The 17,890-nt window shown below is 39.0% G+C and overlaps 1 protein-coding gene across 3 annotated transcripts in view; it reads left to right on the top strand.

Moving 5' to 3' along the window:
• Nucleotides 1-288: 288 nt before the first annotated feature.
• Nucleotides 289-17,890, top strand: part of NUP98 (nucleoporin 98 and 96 precursor) — an 87,035-nt gene continuing 69,433 nt past the window's right edge. Inside the window, exons 1-5 of one of the 3 annotated variants that reach the window (XM_065945635.1) lie at nucleotides 289-488; nucleotides 13,711-13,805; nucleotides 14,142-14,243; nucleotides 14,357-14,533; nucleotides 16,223-16,362. In XM_065945635.1, the coding sequence (XP_065801707.1) occupies nucleotides 13,730-13,805; nucleotides 14,142-14,243; nucleotides 14,357-14,533; nucleotides 16,223-16,362 (495 nt within the window). In that variant the 5' untranslated portion in view covers nucleotides 289-488; nucleotides 13,711-13,729. The remainder of the gene's footprint in view (nucleotides 489-13,710; nucleotides 13,806-14,141; nucleotides 14,244-14,356; nucleotides 14,534-16,222; nucleotides 16,363-17,890) is intronic. The other 2 variants (XM_065945637.1, XM_065945636.1) reach the window with 2 other exon arrangements.

Here is a 17,890-nt window from a genome sequence, read left to right as displayed (position 1 = left end):
CCCACCCCCCGCCCGATGTAGCCACTCACCAGCCCACTTCGAGGGGCCCTGTGTGACGTCACTACTCTCTCCCAGCCAACCGCGGCGACGAAGGGCGGCACTCCATGTCCCTCCTCACCACCCCTCCCCTTTCCTCCCCCTAATCCTTCGGTCCCGCCTCTTCCCCCTCTCCTAGTCTCCCAAAGACAGCCCTCACGTTCGGTTTCAAAAGACCCGTGGTCCAATGAATAACAGGGCGGATGTAGAGTGGCGGCGGCGTCTGCCAATGCACAGACAGCGAGGGCGGAACGCTCGCAGCGAGCCTCTGACGGCCGGCGGCGTGTGACGCAGTCGGGCCGTCTACGCGCTGCGCCCGGAGCGGCGGTCGGTCTCGGTGCTGGCGACGGTGGCGACGGTTTCGTGGCGGCCGCGCGCTGCTCTCTGAGCGGCGGGTGGTGGTCTGGCCTAGACCCTCACTCCTGACACTTTCCCTCCCCCACCGCACCGCGGTAAGTCGGGGGCCGGGGTGGTGGAGGCCGGAGACCGGCAGGCTCCTCCTCCACTCTGGGAGGGCGGGTGCGCGGGGCGTCCCAGGCCCTCTCCGCGCCGGAGTCTCGCGCCCTAGCGCGCACCTTCTGCCCTGAGGGAGGGGGCGGGGCCCGCGACTTGCGGGCCCCGAGGCCTGGCCCTTTAGGCTCTGAGGAGGGATTGCTCTCCGTGGGGTCTGGGCCCGGGGGTCTCGCGTTAAAGCCTCACTTGAGTGAGCGTTTCTCTAGCAGGTTGTACTCATTCATTTGCTCGGCAGTGATTAGGTCGGCAGGCCCTTTGCGGGAGCAGCGCCTTAAAACCCTGAGGGACGGTTTCCTCAGCACTTCCCTGATCATCGTGCGGGAATGGGCTTTATTTGTTTTGGCTTCTCCAAGGGGAGATTTGCAACCCCAGGGGAGGGTGAGTGGGTCGGGAGTTTGTGAGCTTATTAAAACTATATCTGAGAAAATTAAGGTCATTTAATGGAGTGAAACCTTACTTTTTGTTGTCCCACGTGTCCCACATAAAGCTAGACGAGAAACGGTGAGGTTTCTGGATTACTTACTCTAGCCATAAGGACCTTGGAAATTAAGTCAATTCCCTTACCCCATATCACGTGCAAGTTTCATAGGTGGAGAAGCTGAGGCCCAGAGAAGAAACGGTACTAGAAAATGCCAGAAATTTTTCTACTATACTGCCCTCCCTGGGCGTTCTAGCCCCCCATTACTGAGGGATTCCCTTTAGAAAAGTGAAGGGGTTAAGATGGTGACATTGAGTAGTTGGAAACAGAAATCTAGTTTTCAGTATCGTTCGTTTCCTATTTGGTTGCTACCCGCCCAATTCACCGTAAGGCAAACGCTTCGTTAGTGGAACCCTAGCCTAGACCATGAGAACTAAACTTAAAAGTTGAAGAACATCAGGGGTATCATGTATTGGGAATGAATTGATAAGGCTACATGTCAGTGGCTAGTTTCCTGATCTGAGTCTGAAATTTTTATTTGTGTCAGCTGCTGAGGATTCAGAAGAAAGGGTCCAGTTAGTGAGCTACAGTAGGGTTGAAGTAGAAAACAGAAAATATGGACAAGACTTAGAAAGATACACAGCAGTCATTTGGTACTTCTGGTTTCTTGGGACTCATAACTCCTCTCTTACCGAATTCGAAAACTAATAGGATAAGGTGAGAAAATTAAACTATCTGAATTCGAAAACTAATAGAATACGGTGAGAAAATTAAACTATTTTGGGAGAAGAAGCTAAGGAAGAAAGAAGAGAGCAGTGATCATTCCCTGTGATAGTCTTATAAATTCAGAAAGAAACACTTATTATGACAGGTGGTGTGTTTGGAATTTGTTGAAGAAGTTTGGATATATAGAAAACAAACCAGAAGTTGGACAGGAACGAGGTCCTGGGAAATACTTCTGATAAATTTATTTTTTGACTCATCACTTTCCTCTTGTTTTGATGACGAAGCAAAACTTGAGAAATGTAGTGTTTAAGAGCAGAAGAGAATTGTAGTTTTGATATTAAGAGGTGAATAAGGTGTGTTTTCTGTGGCATTTTCTCTTCTGGGATGCGTCTCCTGGCATTCTTTCCCCTGCAGCCTTCTATAACAATTATTTGATACTTCTGTTTATGACACCAGTCATTTTGTATTTCAGCTGTGTCTTTTTATTAGACTGGTAAAAAATTTTTTGTCTTGTATTCAGTTTGCTTTTCACATAGTAGCCCTCCAGTAAGTGTGCTTGCCTGAAAGGATAAACAAATTGGAGGAGTTAAGCCTAAAAATAGTGTATAAAGAGGCTAGGTATTTGTGTACTCCTGAAATACCAGGCCCAGATAGGAGGACCCATACCATTTGTGTGATATGTTGTACTTTGATACCTGACTATTCATGTCCATTTGCTCCTAGATAGCTAATAACAAGCACAGCCTTTAGGGAACCAGATTCATAGCTTGGAAATGTTACTTCATTGTGATATTTTTATAGTAGCAAGTAACCTTAGGAAGTAGGGGGTAATACTGATGTTAAATTTCCAGTAAATAAAGAGTACATCTATAATTATGCAATCTGTTCAAAGCTTAAGGGAATAAGATATTTAGAGATTTAACAATAGGTATTAGAGACAAAGTATATAAACAACGTTTCTTGGGAATTTGGCACATTCTCTGTGTTTATAATTGAACCTAAGTATTTTTCATTTGTGTATTTTACCCATGAGATACTCATAACACCCCTCCCCAAGATTTAACAATCAAAAATGTCTTCAAACATTGTCAAATGTTACTTGGGAGGCAAAACTGCCTCTCAGTGAGACTGCTGCTTTACAGAGAATGTTCCCAATATTTCAATAAAAAAATCTTACCTTTATCATACTTTGTCTATGTTTGTGGAGTCAGCTAATAAGTTGCATTTGGTTAAGATATCCTTGAAAACCCTTAAATTGTCAAAATCTGGGATGGGAAGCTAAAAAGAGTACTGGAGTTGCTTTCTTTAGTTTCTCTTTTTATGTCTGTGGTAGCCTCCCTTTCTCTGGGATAGGAGAAATTAGAGAGTCCTGTTTGAAAGGGGATAGGTCATTGGGTAAGTAGAGCAATATTTATTTCATTTTTTGTGGAAGAAGGCAAAAGAACTTGTTGAATTGATACAATTAAATGGGATTCTATATCTGGTCCTAAGACTGAAGCTGGGAGGTAGTAGGGTGAGTTGGAAAATCTGAAACTGGAGTCAGATGATTAGAAGGGGGCTCTAACAGTTCAAGTTTGAGGTCTTGGGACTACTTTATACTTTAATCATTGCAGACTCCGAACAGCTTTTGTTTATGTGGCTTAATATTTACTAGAAACAGACCAATTTTGAAAAGATTTATTTAAATAGTAAATTATTTTGCTAATATAAATAACAACTTTATGAAAAGTTACTAAAAAATTTAGTTATAAAAGTGGCATTGTTTTGCATTTTTGCAAATCTTTTTAATGTCTGGCTTAACAGAAGACCACTGAGTTTGCAGATTTTATGCATTCAGATGGTTGGTATGTTATTTTAGTTGAAGTACGTGAAGGAAATCCAGCCTCATACAGATACATAGTAATTGGAAAAGGGAGGAATGGTTTATTATTTTATTTATTTATTGACTGCACTGGGCGGCATGTAGGACCTTAGCTCCCTGACCAGGGATCAAACCTGTGCCCCCTACTTTGGGAGCGTGGAGTCTTAACCATTGGACTGTCAGGGAAGTCCTGGAAAAAGTGCTTTAATAACCTTTTCACATAATTGTAGATTTCTCCTTTGACACTACACTCAAACCTGAAACCGTATCACTGAACTTGTGTACAATGCTCACGTTAAAATTCACTGGTCTGTCTGCACTTTGAATGGGTGTTTACCTGAGCATGATTTTTTTTTTAATCACAATCTGTTTATTTTTATTTTTAAATTTGTATTTATTTATTTTTGGCTGCGCTGGGTCTTCCTTGCTGCCCTCCGGCTTTCTCTATTTGCGGTGAGCAGGGACTGCTCTGCAGTTGCGTGCATAGGCTCTGGGACACTCCAGCTTCTGTAGTTGTGGCCGATGAGGTGTAGTTGCCCCATGGCATGTGTGGTCTTCCTGGATCAGGGCTCGAACTCATATCCTCTCCATTGACAGGCCGATTCCTACCCACTGGACCACCAGGGAAGCCACCTGAGCATGATTTTATGATATATACTGGCCATTAGGAATTATTGGACTTCCCAGGTGGCTCAGTGGTAAAGAATCTGCCTGCCAGTGCAGGAAATGCAGGTTCAATCCTGGGTCAGGAAGGTCCCTTGGAGAAGGAAATGGCAACCCACTCTAGTATTCTTACCTGGGAAGTCTCATGGACAGAGGAGACTGGCAGGTTACAGTCCATGGACTTGGCAAGAGAGTCAGATATGACTTAGGAACTAAACAACAACAGGGGAATCATTGATTCACTGAGTCATGCAGCTCTTCCAAATGTTGACAGATTTACGGTTGCTCCTATTTCCACACATTTCATCAGGTAAGTCTTAAAAATAGGGAAGCTAACAAGCTCGTAGTGGTGTACACAGGTTTTCAAGATTCCAATTTTTGCTTCAAATCTAAGTAAACATAGTATCTCATTTATTCTTTGAAATGAAAATTGTGTTCCATGAAGAAAAATCTGTTGGTTCCGCTTTGTATTCACTCATCTTTTTTTTGTTGGGGCAGCCCTTGTAGTTTAACGTGTAGAAGTGTTTTTAAGTATTTCCCACTTCATCTCCCAGAATAATCACACACAATATTGAAAAGATGTGCCCTGAAATGTTGAGTTAATACAATAAATAATTTACTGCTCTATCAAGGACATTCAAGTGAAAGTAGATTTTTATGTGTGCTGTGAGTGAGTGGCAGTGAAGAATCCAGTGACTCTACAGTTTGGGGCCATTGTTTTGTTTTGTGTTCGGTTCTATCAGTTTTATATACCATTAGGTCCAGAGGTCAGCACAGTTTTTGTTTTGTTTTTTTTTAATCTTTTGGTCGTGGGGCATGTGGGATTTTAGTTCCTTGTCCAGGGATCAAATCTACACCCCCTGCATTATCAGCACAGAGTCTTAACCACTGGACCACTAGGGACATCCCAGCACAGTTTTTTCAAAAAGACAAATGATGTCTTAGGATTATTATAAAAGTAGCTTTTACTTCATGGGCCCCCTGAAAAAGGTTTTGGGGACTTCGAGGAGCCTTGAGTACCACTAAATCTAAGACAGTGACTTTTCACACTTGGGTCATACAGCCATAAGCTTCTTTGAAAGTGTTCACTGATGAGGTTCTGTTGTGTCCCCATCCCTGTTTACTTCACTAGAGCAGCTTTTGTGCCGTCTGTTTTATGGATGGCACTTCTGATCAAGGGGAATGCAATTGCCTGAATTAGCCTGTTTAGGAAGAAAACAGTTCATCCTTCATGAGTATGTATCAGAATCACTCATTACTTCACACCTTTGTTTAGACTACATCCATGTACTTCTTTTACACTAAGATTACTGGTATCTGCACACCTAACCTTGCTAGATGGAATAAACTTAAGAAAATAGGCAAATGGTTTTGTAAATTAAAAAGATGTGAGGATTTCCCTGGTGATCCAGGGGTTAAGAATCCACCTGCCAGTGTAGGGGACACCACATTCGATTCTGGGTCCAGGAAGATTCCACGTGCTGTGGAGCAGCTAAGCCCTTAGCCACAGCCACTGAGCCCTTGTACCGAAGAGCCCATGTTCTGCAGCTCTGCAACAGGAGAAACAACTGCAATGAGAAGAGAGCCCCTGTACACTGCAACTAGAGAGAACTCTTGGGCAGCAACAAAGACCCAGCATGGCCGAAGATAAATAAATACATAAAATTTTTATATTAATGTGAGTAGTTAGAAAGGCTGGCAAATTCGAGATGAGCAGACGTGAAAGAATAATCAAGAGTGCCCTCAGTATATTGTTTGGGGAGGTAATTGTTTTCGTTTTTCGCTGTGGTGCTTCACAGTTGTTTTAAATGGTCAGTAGGTGACAGCAACAATATTGGGAAATAAGTCTTACTATGTTTGGAGTTCTGGCTTGGGACTGATCAATCAAAGTTTAGAGTGATTGATTTTCTAATTTAAAATATTGTAAAACTAAAAAAAATAAAATAAAATATTGTAAAACTAAACTGAAATCTGCTCTTGAGGAGCTCTAGTTTGAGGCATCTTTGTTCAAACAATCCTTTGGCGTAGGCTGTATAATCCCTACCATTCAGGTATTAGAAATTGAGATCTGAGGTTGAATATCATAACTACAGTTACACAGTAGCAAGTAGCTGCGGTTTTTTAATTCCTTCTTTACCTTTTTATTTTGACTTAATTTTAGATTCACAGAGAATTGCAAACATACTAAATGGCAGAGAGTTTTAAATATTTGTCTCTAAGACTAATGTACTCTTCACTACTTCAGTCTGTAAAATGAGTTGTTAAGGGGATGAAAAATGCTACTCAGCACTATGAGGAAGGAGCTGTATTAGGTACTCTGGATTATTTTAAATTAATTTTATACACTAATGGGAGAAATTGAGGGAAATTACGATAATTTTTACTAGGGCAACAAACAGCTTACACACTCAAGCAGCAGGTATGACAGCAAATATATTGCATAACTAAAAACAGCTGGGAGGCATTAGTTTATGTAATCAGGGTTGGAAAGGGGGAGGGGAAGGGGAAATATTTTTATACTGATAGGAGTCTGAAGGGTGTAATCTGGGACTGTCATGTTGAGGCAGGTGAGGCTTGAGTAGCAATTTTTAGAAAGAGAAGGGGACACAGTTTTTAGAGAGAAAATGAATGTTATAATAAAAGGTACAGAGAAGGAAATGGCGAGCCACTCCAGTATTCTTGCCTGGGAAATCCCCTGAACAGAGGCGCCTGATGGGCTGCAGTCTGTGGGGTCACCAAAGAGTCGGACATGACTGAGTGACTAAAAACAATAACAGCAAAGGGTATGGCTTGATCTAGGGATCAGTCACAAGGAGATTGTAAAACAAGAGAATAGTGGGTGGTTTGGGAGAAGGCAGTGGCAACCCACTCCAGTACTCTTGCCTGGAAAACTCCATGGATGGAGGAGCCTGGTAGGCTGCAGTCCATGGAGTTGCTATGAGTCAAACCCTACTGAGGGACTTGACTTTCACTTTTCGCTTTCATGCATTGGAGAAGGAAATGGCAACCCACTCCAGTGTTCTTGCCTGAAGAATCCCAGGGACAGGGGAGCCTGGTGGGCTGCCGTCTGTGGGATCTCACAGAGTCGGAGACGACTGAAGCGACTTAGCAGCAGCAGCAGCAGTGGGTGGTTTTGCTGGGATATGTTATTAGGTGATTAAGTCAATCACCTAATATGGGATATGTTACTAGGTGATTAAGCCAATCTGTGTTACCTGAAGTTCTTACCAACTCGCATCCCTCCTCTCCCACCCAAGGCAAAAATTATCAGTCATTCAATCTTCTGTGGATGATAATTTCTGTTTTTTTTAAGTACTTCTGTGAAGAGGAGAGACTGTATGAAAAAGTACTTTGTAAACTAAAGTACTATACTAATCCATTCATCTAACAAATAGTGTTTTTGCTCTTTACTGAATTTGATACAAAGGAACTCAGTGAAGCGGAAAGAAAAAATTACTTCCCATTTGTGTAATTTTCTGTTGTCAGAGAGCAGCAAACTTGCTTAGTCATTCAGATAGCACTTAAAGTTGGCAGTTGACTGGGTGTTACCATGTTTCAGGGTCTGTCCACCACTTTTCTGGAAGAAAACTGAGTTTTGTTGTCAAACCCAGAGTTCACAAAACTCACAAAAACTAGACATCAGTTAATTGAGCTTTAGTTGGGACAGTGTTACTGGACTACTGTTATCTGTTACTAAGGCTACCTCTTTCTTGTATCTGACAGTCTGAATTATTACTTAGAAGATTGAACAGAGAACAGAGTAAATTTAAGGACATTGTCTCTTTCCAAATAGTATTATTGCATTTTTATTTATTCTTTCTAAGTATATCTTATATACCAAAAAGAGAGACATTGCAATGAAAATAAGTCAGTTCATCCTTAAAGGAAGTGGTTCATCTTTGTAGGAAAGTTCATCGAGATCATGGCAGTATCTTATAAATTGTTTATCCACAAGAGAGAATACCTTCCTGGTGACTAGATCTCCCATATTTGCCAGAGAAGTGTCTTTTTCTTCTCATGGTGCTGGATCAATACTGCCAAATTTTGGTCTCATAGGTTCCCTATTTGCAATGAGTGCAAAGTCATTTCCCTTTAGTTGTCAGTGTTCTTTCTTAAGGCAGTCTGGACTCTATAGAGTCTCAGAGCATAGCCTCTGGAGTTAATAATAGCTTTGTGATTTGGGGCAAGTTATTTCTGTCTCAATTTCACCGTTTGTAAAATAGGGATTAAAAACACCTATTTTATTGGATTTTGGGGATGTTTATAAGAGATAATTCATTTAAAAAAACACTTAGAACTGCACTTGGGACACAGTAAGAAGTCAAATTTTAGCTAATGTTTATTCTAGGAGGATTTCAGTTTGGGTCAGGTTAATATATTTGAAAGGATAAAGACTTGAATATGTGCTTTGCCTTTAAACGTGAATGAATTTAGAAGTTCTACACCTTTCAGTCACTTGGATTACTTCTTTTTCTTTTTTGAATAGATTTTTAAAATGAAAATAGAGTTAATGTAAATACCTGCATCCTCTAGATCATTTGTTATTGTTAATAGAGGAAGTAAACTTTATCGAAAAGTTTGGATCCTCTGAATTCTCTGCCCCATGTCTTATTTCCCTTCCTCTCTTCAGAGGTAACCACGTTCATGTGTTTTACTAGTCTTACTTTTACTATATATATATATATATATCCATAAATAATTGTGTTATCTTTTCTATTTTACATAAAGACTCTGCCAGTTGTATCTTTTTGCAACTTCCTTTTTTTCATTGAACATCTTTTGCTTGAAATAATTCTTTTAGGGTAACTTTGTTCAAATGTTTTGATGATGCCTTATTATTGATACACGATATCCTGGGTACATACTTAGCTAAGTGCCCTGATTCACTACTTTAGGCGAGTAATTTAAGGTTGATGACATCATTACATGATAAACTGACAAGTACATTTATTATGTGTTTATTATATGAGGGAAACTGAGCTTGGTGTTAAGGCCAGATAGGAGAGGTACACAAATGACCCATTCTTGTTTTTGCAATATTTTTAATTTTTTTTCACACCAAAAACATTCTCTATTGGGTGTAGCTGATTAACAGTGTTGTGATAGTTTCAGGTGAGCAGTGAAGGGACTCAGCCTTACATACACATGTATCCATTCTCTCCCAAACTCCTCTCTCATCCACTGCCACATGACGATGGTAATATATCCCTATTTTAAATGTTATCATCTAGTTTAAGATAATATATACATACACATAAACATTTTAAAATACATATGTGTGTGTATAATATACCACACACACACAAACACACAAACATTTTAAAATACATATGTGTGTGTATAATATACCACACACACACAAACACACAAACATTTTAAAATACATATGTGTGTGTATAATATACCACACACACACACACACATATAAACATTTTAAAATACATATGTGTGTGTATAACACACACACACACACACGTATACAGGCCAAGGAAGTGTCTGCTGGTTGTATCCAGCCATTTTGTGATCTCTTCCTTTTAGCAACCTCATTAGATGAAAAGTTCTGTGAAGAATCTTTCTTTCACAGCTTCCTTTCGTTGTGAGAATTAATCTAGCATAATTTTATTTTTAAGTTAGAAATTACTTCTAAAGTAACTTGATCATTCAGACTGAGTTTTAAAAGCACATTCGTGGTGATTGCCATTAATTTAGAAAATGAGTACAACTGTGTTTCAGACTGCTTGTTAGGTTCTGGGATAGTAAACAAATGGTACTGTTCCTATCCTGGAGTTCATTGTGTGTTGCAGGTTGTGTTGGGGGAGGTTGAGAGGTTGATGTCTTTGGGAAGCCAACTCTGAATTGGAGATAATCCTGCATGAATTTTATTAGAGAGTGCACTTGGGATCACCACTTGTGGGAAAGAAGAGAAGGAAGTAGAATGGACTGAGGGAGAAACTGCATTGTGATAGTATCTTAATGAAGGCTTCAGCCAATCCATGTAGGCTATGAAGTTGAGATCACCCTTCAGAGTTATCCTAAGCTGAAACAAAGATGCCTGACATTTAGATATGGTCTGTCCCCTGAAGAGCTATGACAGACCTTGAGAGCATGTTAAAGAGCAGAGACATCACTTTGCCGACAAAGGTCCTCTGAAGAGGATCTGACCCTTGGTGAGGCAACTCTTTTCATTAGAGGCAGTTCTGAAGAGGACTGACAGCTGAAGGCTTTCTTTTGGTAGTAGGTCTCAGCAGCTGGGACAACAAATCCTTCAGTCCTCAAGGGAGATCGGTGTAGTTGGTGTTATCACAGGGTTCATGGTAGAGAGAGTCAAGATAGATATGTGTAAATAAATCATACTATGCTATGGAAGCCCAAAGGAGTGACTACTAACGGGAGTTAGGAAGAGCTTATAGAAGAGATGACATTTGGGCTAGGTGTTTCTTTGTTTTTTTTTTTAAACATTTTTATTTTATTTATTTGTTTATCTAGGCTGCTCTGGGTCTTCATTGTGGTGTGCAGTCTTCTCTAGTTGTGGTGCGAGGGCAGCATGTGGGATCTAGTTTGCTGACCGGGGATCAGACCTAGACCCCCTCCATTGGGAGCACAGAGTCTTAGCCACTGGGCCACCAGGAAAGTCCCTGAGCTAGGTTTTGAAGAATGAATTAGGTTGCTTAGTGGGGGCGGGGGCGGGGGGGGTGGCATTTTTTTCTCCTGAGTCACTGACATTTCATAGCAGAATCAGGAAATTGATTTATTTGAAGTGCAAAGGGTTTAATATATTAGCTATTTTTTAATTTCTAGCAATCATGATAAAAATAATGAAGCTGTTTGTGAAAATCTTGGTTTGCTTCCATGGGGATAATTTTTTAAAAAACACTTAGAATCCCAGTATGATCAGACTTGAAAGTAAGCCAAGCTCATTCTTGCCAGAACCATAAAGACAGGCTGAGCTTGAGTGAGAAGCTTTTTTTCCAAGAGTCTAAACTGTATTGGCCTTTTTCTTTAGTCTGGAACAGATGAATTTTCTTAATACCCTGCACATGTTCTTGCTTGTTGCTTAGTATCTTCCATCCTAGGATTGAGGGTGTCCATGGAAAATCGGAGGTTAAACTGGGGTGCTACTGCTTATCCCTTCTTTGGCCTTGGGGAAGCTTGTTGAACACCTGATCCTGTTCCCTCATCTGTAAAATACAGGTGGTAAGGCATAACCTCACCTTTTAGAGTTGTTGAAATAACCTGTAAGAGCTTATAAACTGTGAGGTATTTCTCAGGATATTTTATTACTACTTAAAATTCCTTTGTGGAGTGTATGTGTGATGCTAGGTTTGTATGTTTAGGATAAGACTATTAGAAATCAAATTTTGATGATTAGAAGTTGTGGATTTGGTCTGTAGAACCTAGTACCACTGAAACCCGAACTGACAGAAATCTTCTATATGAGTATTTGAGTCGTGACATGTCTGCTCTGTGGAAGATATCAGATTTACATGAATAGATTGCTGCTTATAGGGTTGAATAAGAAAATGAATGGCAGATTTAGCCTGATAATGGTATTACAACTCAGTTTTTGCCTTATTGGTGATGGGTGAAAAATTTACTCAGCAGATAAAGGAAAGTGAATTTCTTTTATCTGTAGGGCCTGTGACCCAAGACTGCAGTATGAGAGAACAATCAAAATGAGTTGGTCCAGACATCCGACCCAGCACAACTGTCAGTTCTGAATGAACTGTTTAGTACTTCCAAGAATTATTTCCCTTGAAAGACCAGTTGATATGGTAAAGGTCCAGTTCATCACTTTGTGACACCTGGTAGATTGAAAAGGCAGGAAAATTCAACTACATCTTACTGCTGAAGGAGAAATGATGGAATACCTGAAGTACAGCCCCCAGTTCCAAGGAAATGCGTTAGAATCATTTGAGGAGGCTTTCAGAATACAAATGCCTCCATTCTAATCCTAGACATTTTGGTTTCTGACTTCTGGAATGGGGTATGGGGGTTGTAGTTTGAAAAACTTGCATCTAATTCTGATGTGGCCCTCTTAAACTGCTGGTTTCAGTGAGCTCTGTTTAACTGAAGAAGTTATTAAATTCCTGGATGTTGGAATAAAGAACTAAGTGTTGGAAGTTTTTTTCTAGGGGAATATGGCGAGGGGGCAGAATGTTGCTTTCTGTAAAAGTATTTATTTCATCTTTTCCAGTGTTGCACACAGTGTTGCGGGTGTTAGAATACCAAAGTGCTAATGGGACTCCAGAACACTGTGGGCACACCTCAGCATGTTACATTTAAATTATATGAATGAGGCATATGATTTTACTAGAAGAAAAAAAGTGCTTCATTATGTGTAAATAATAGAAAGGCCATAATACCTGTCACAATCTAAACAAGCATGATTGTCTATTTTCTGAGTTTTAATATTAAAAGTAGTTTACTTAAGACTTCCCTTGTGGCTCAGCTGGTAAAGAATCTGCCTGCAATGTAGGAGACCTGGCTTTGATCCCTGGGTTGGGAAGATCCCCTGGAGAAGGGAAAGGCTACCCACTCCGGTATTCTGGCCTGGAGAATTCCATGGACTACACAGTCCATGGGGTCTCAAAGAGTGGGACATGGCTGAGTGACTTTCACTTTGACTTTTACTCACTTTGTCTACTGGCAGGTGCATGGTAGCAGATGTTTTAAATTTAAGGAAAATTTATTGACCGGGGCGGGGCAGGAAGTGTTTACTTCTTTGTAAAACTATACCTTTATGTTGTTTTCATTCATATCTACTGGGGGGAAAACTTTCACTCTGGCCAATACATTAAGTGACTATATACATAGTTTGGATATTTTAGGGGGCTTATTCATGTGAAGTGGAGGTTTTGACCAAAAGTTCTGTAATATTGCCAAAAGTAGTAGAAGATAGGTAAGCAGGGGACCATAGAGAATAGTGTTAAGAAGTAATCTCAAAAAGAATGTCAGGAAACCAGAATCTCTCAGGTTTAGAGATGGGAGGAGGGGGTATACATAGTTTGAAGAACAATATTACAATATTTATATACCAAAAAATACAGGGGAAAGCTTTTTACGGTGCAAACTGTTGAAAATAAAGCCTCGCAAAAAATTTAGCTTCTCAGATTGGGATAACAGAATGTCATTGTAATTTTTAAGGAGTAATCTGCATAACTTCCTACATGGGGCATACCAAAATAGGGCATAGTAGACCTGATGTCTTTATTAAAGGGGGGCTTACGTTTTAAAAAAGGTCAAAAAACATTGTTTTAAAGGGATGGTTGTGGGTGTGACATAAGGTTTAATTTCACATTATGGTACTGATTCAATTTAGCTCAGTTTTACAAAGTCTGTTTTATCATATAAAGTTTTAGGATATTGAACGAGAGTGAACATTGTGTTACAGTTTGAATAAGCCTAATTAAATTTGTAGAATGATACATTTTCTGAAAAAAATTCCACTGCATTTTATGGTCTTTAAAAAGTGATTATTTTTTCTTCTTTCCAGCTTTTTTAAGATTTTGAAGATGTTTAATAAGTCATTTGGAACACCCTTTGGGGGTGGCACTGGTGGCTTTGGCACAACTTCAACATTTGGGCAGAGTAAGTTTTAAAAAATAACAAATGAGGGAGAGAAATCTTAAGCTGTTATTAAGAACAAATCCACTCCAATAGTTTTAGGTAGGAATTAATTTATACTTTGATCTTTGTAATAACTTGAAAAATGACCAGGATAAAATCTTGTTAAAATTTTCTAAAAAATAGAAATAAATTTTGAGTTTTCTTGATTTTCTGATCCTTAATAGAATGTACTTACTGTATTAAGTGGCTCTTTTATCAGAAAGTTATAATTTGTTACTAATTTTCAGACCAGGAGATTCTTTTTTAAACATTGACCTGGTTTAGATTTTATTTTGATTCTGGAATTTGTTTTATCAGATACTGGATTTGGTACTACTAGTGGAGGGGCGTTTGGAACATCTGCATTTGGTTCTAGCAACAATACTGGAGGCCTGTTTGGAAATTCACAGACCAAACCGGGTAGGGATTTTATTTGGAATACAATTTGTTTTTTCATATCTGGTATAGGATTTCATTTAGTGACTCCAATCTGTGTAACTCTTTTTTTTTTTTCCCCCTCTTTATCTCTCCAGGAGGCTTATTTGGTACCAATTCATTTAGCCAGCCAGCTACCTCCACAAGCACTGGCTTTGGGTTTGGCACATCAACAGGAACATCAAATAGCTTGTTCGGAACTGCAAGCACAGGAACCAGCCTCTTCTCATCCCAAAACAATGCCTTTGCACAAAATAAGCCAACGGGCTTTGGGAGTAAGTAGTAAATCTTTGGCCTTCTGCCTCTAACAGTTTGATTTTCTTATCAAATGTGTTCTCTCTTCTCCTTTTCCCTGTGTTCAGCCACCCCCTCTTCTCACCAGACAGCAAAAACATGGGGAGAGGAAAACTTCAAAATATACTGAAAAGTTTAATAGGCTGGGAAGGGAAGGGGTTATATACATCTCTCCATGAATGGAAGTCTGAGGAGGACTGGTATTTAAGGAATATGCGGAGGAAGAGGCACCTGATAAAGAATGACCAGAGAATAAGATGAAAGGCCAGGTCAGAGTACTTCATAGGTATCAAGAAGGAAGAATTTCAAGGAGAATGTGTGTAGTCAACCATAATATACAGCAGGGGCACCTTCTTCCTTTGTTTCACTTCTGGTTTGAAGAGACTAATGCAGAAATGATAAGTACTGGATGTGACATAGTTACGTCTCCATTCCTTAGCCATGGGCAATGTATTTAATTGGTGGCTTCTTTCATTTTAAGTCTAAATGTGGCCCAGGGATACTTCACACAGTTCTTTGAGGCAAAAACGCTGCTAGTAGCACAGGTGTGCCCTGTGAGTTGATGCCATTCTGCCACTAGTATGGCAGAATGAGTAAGTTAATCAGCTATCATTATTTTATAAAGGGAAAGTTCTTTGAGGGGATGTTGAAATACCTAACCATGAGGGTATAAAATGCATTCTAAAATACTCATTCAAAAGAGATGTGCCTGTTTACTTTAAACTATGTTTTAGGACATGTTTTTATTTTTATTTTTATTTATTTATTTTTTTTTACTTAGGACATGTTTTTAGAAAAGAAATAGTTGACTGCTGTGAGAAATCACATTCCTCTTAACTTGATGTTAGGATGTTACTGTATTGGCAGATAACTTTGTATTGCTTACTGCTGTTTCTGGTACCATGTGTATAATTTCTTTAGAAGTAGTATTTTTTTTTCCCAATTATTTTTATTAGTTGGAGGCTAATTACTTTACAATATTGTAGTGGTTTTTGCCATACATTGACATGAATCAGTCATGGATTTACATGTGTTCCCCATCCTGAACCCCCCTTCCACCTCCCTCCGCATCCCATCCCTCTGGGTCATCCCAGTGCAGAAGTAGTATTTTATATTTAGAAAAATATATTCCTTAGATAGCAGTTACATTCTCTGTTATGTAATTATTTAAAACTCAGCTTTTTGGAAAAGTAGATTTACTTCTGTAGATGATCAACATGCGTACTAATTTTTCTAAATTATTTTTCTGGGTGAAATTTTGTATTAACTTATGTTTGATTACCCTAATTGGACCATTTGTATGTTTCAATGTTGTGATAAGATATTGTCAAGAAGACAAGTTCATTCAGCTTATGGTCTTACCAAGAGAAATGAGATAAAATATTTGATGAAACAGAGTATTGTTTCTTTCAGCTTGTTGTGTGAGTATGCCCACGAAGGCCTTTATGGACACTTAGCTGACTAAACAATTCAGATTTTGTTTTACTTCAGAGTTTTGAGCCTAAAACTAACTCTGTGTGTGTGAGCGTGCACGCACAATATCTCTTGAAGGTACTTGCTTGAGAGATTTGAAAGTAATGCTGTTCTAATGCCACAGCCCAATTCCAAGGTAGCTTACAGATTCTTAAATTCTTTACTGTTACTGTCCCATTTTTCTTTATAATTTATAGATTTTGGAACAAGTACCAGCAGTGGGGGACTTTTTGGAACTACAAATACCACCTCTAATCCTTTTGGTAGCACATCTGGCTCTCTCTTTGGGCCAAGTAGTTTTACAGCTGCTCCTACTGGGACTACTATTAAGTTTAACGTAAGTATTTTCCAGTCTTTGTAGAGTATTTTTGTCTCCTGTATATTTTTTTGCAGGATGAATTATAAAGTTTCCTCTCTTTCCAGTTATGCATAGGTTAGTCTCACTCTTCCTGAAATGTGTTAAGGACAGTATCTGGTAATAGTTGTAAATCCCATGGACAGAGGAGCCTGGTGGGCTACAGTCCGTGGGTTCCCAAGAGACTCTGGTGTGACTTAGCGACTAAACAGCAAGACAGGAAAAATCATGAAACATAAATCTAGATTATAGTTTATATTTGAATTATAATCAAACTGGTTAAATTTGTATTTATAAAGTTGATTAAAGTAGCTAGCATCAGGAGTTCCCTGATGGCTTAGTGGTTAGGATTCCAGGTTTTCACTGTCATGGCCTGGCTTCAGTCCCTGGTCAGGGAACTGAGATTCTGCAAACCACTCCATGGCCAAAAAGGGGAAAAAACTAGTACAAGGTTCAACTTGTATTTGCAGTGTTCATAATTGACCTTTGAATGGTCAGATATTCTTTATAGAAATAAAGAATGATAGGGCGAATTGTAAAAAATCACTGAAAATAAGGACTCTTTAAGGAGCTATATGGTATATCTCAGTGTTCTATGTGCCAATTAGAAATAAAATTTTTGTTGGTGAAATGGCAGATTGAGGCAATAGAGTTTAGTGTTTTCTTCAGCTTTTTTGAGAGAATTTGGATAGAGAAATGAATAATTTGGATAGAGAAATGAAAGATTTTGTTTATGAAAATCTATGGATTACCACTTGATGTGATTGCTTGGGAGATACTTAGGATAGGCTGGCAGTGCAGTTAGCCTAATGGAAATCTCTGTCAAAAATAGGGATTGGAAAAAGTTGTTAAAATTTACTCCAGAAAATAAAGAATTTCTTAGACAAAGTAGTGAATTCATATTGCTGAAGTTAGAATCTTGAATTTAAAGTTAAATGTAAATGATAGTGAAAAATATTGTCTGTTGTCTCTTGGAAAGTACAGTAATTGAGGAGACTGACATTACAAGTAGGAATCTTTAGTTACTAGTACTTTCGCCTCATAAGCTTATAGGAGGAAAAGCCAGGCTTCCATATTTCTTAAATGCAACAGTAGTCGTAAAGCAGACACTTCAGAGCAGAATAGGATTTAGAACTCAAGAGATAGAGGTTAAATGTATATATTGGGTAAATTGGATAAAGCTTTCTTTATGCATATATTATTAAGTGTATTTTAGTAGATAATTGGATGGCTTGGTTATGGGATTAATCTCTGGGTTGTTTTTGTTGTTGTTTTTTATTCTCTGAATTTTTGATAACGGTTACTGAGATTGACTTACACAATAATCTTAATAAAAGGTGAGATTAGAAATGCAAAGTATTTAATCAAGCACTGTTAAAACTGTCTTGTTCAGTAAAAGACCTAGGGGACTGGTTATAGAGTTCAGTAGTTGAAGAATTGTGTCTGAGACAGTAGGGTTATAAAGCTTGAACTTAAACATCTGGTTTAGACTTTCAGATTTACCTTTATC

The sequence above is a fragment of the Muntiacus reevesi genome, chromosome 9, assembly GCF_963930625.1.
Source record: "Muntiacus reevesi chromosome 9, mMunRee1.1, whole genome shotgun sequence".
In the NCBI taxonomy this organism is placed as follows: domain Eukaryota; kingdom Metazoa; phylum Chordata; class Mammalia; order Artiodactyla; family Cervidae; genus Muntiacus; species Muntiacus reevesi.
Note: the sequence above shows the minus strand (reverse complement) of the source record. Positions and strands in the feature narration are given on the sequence as shown.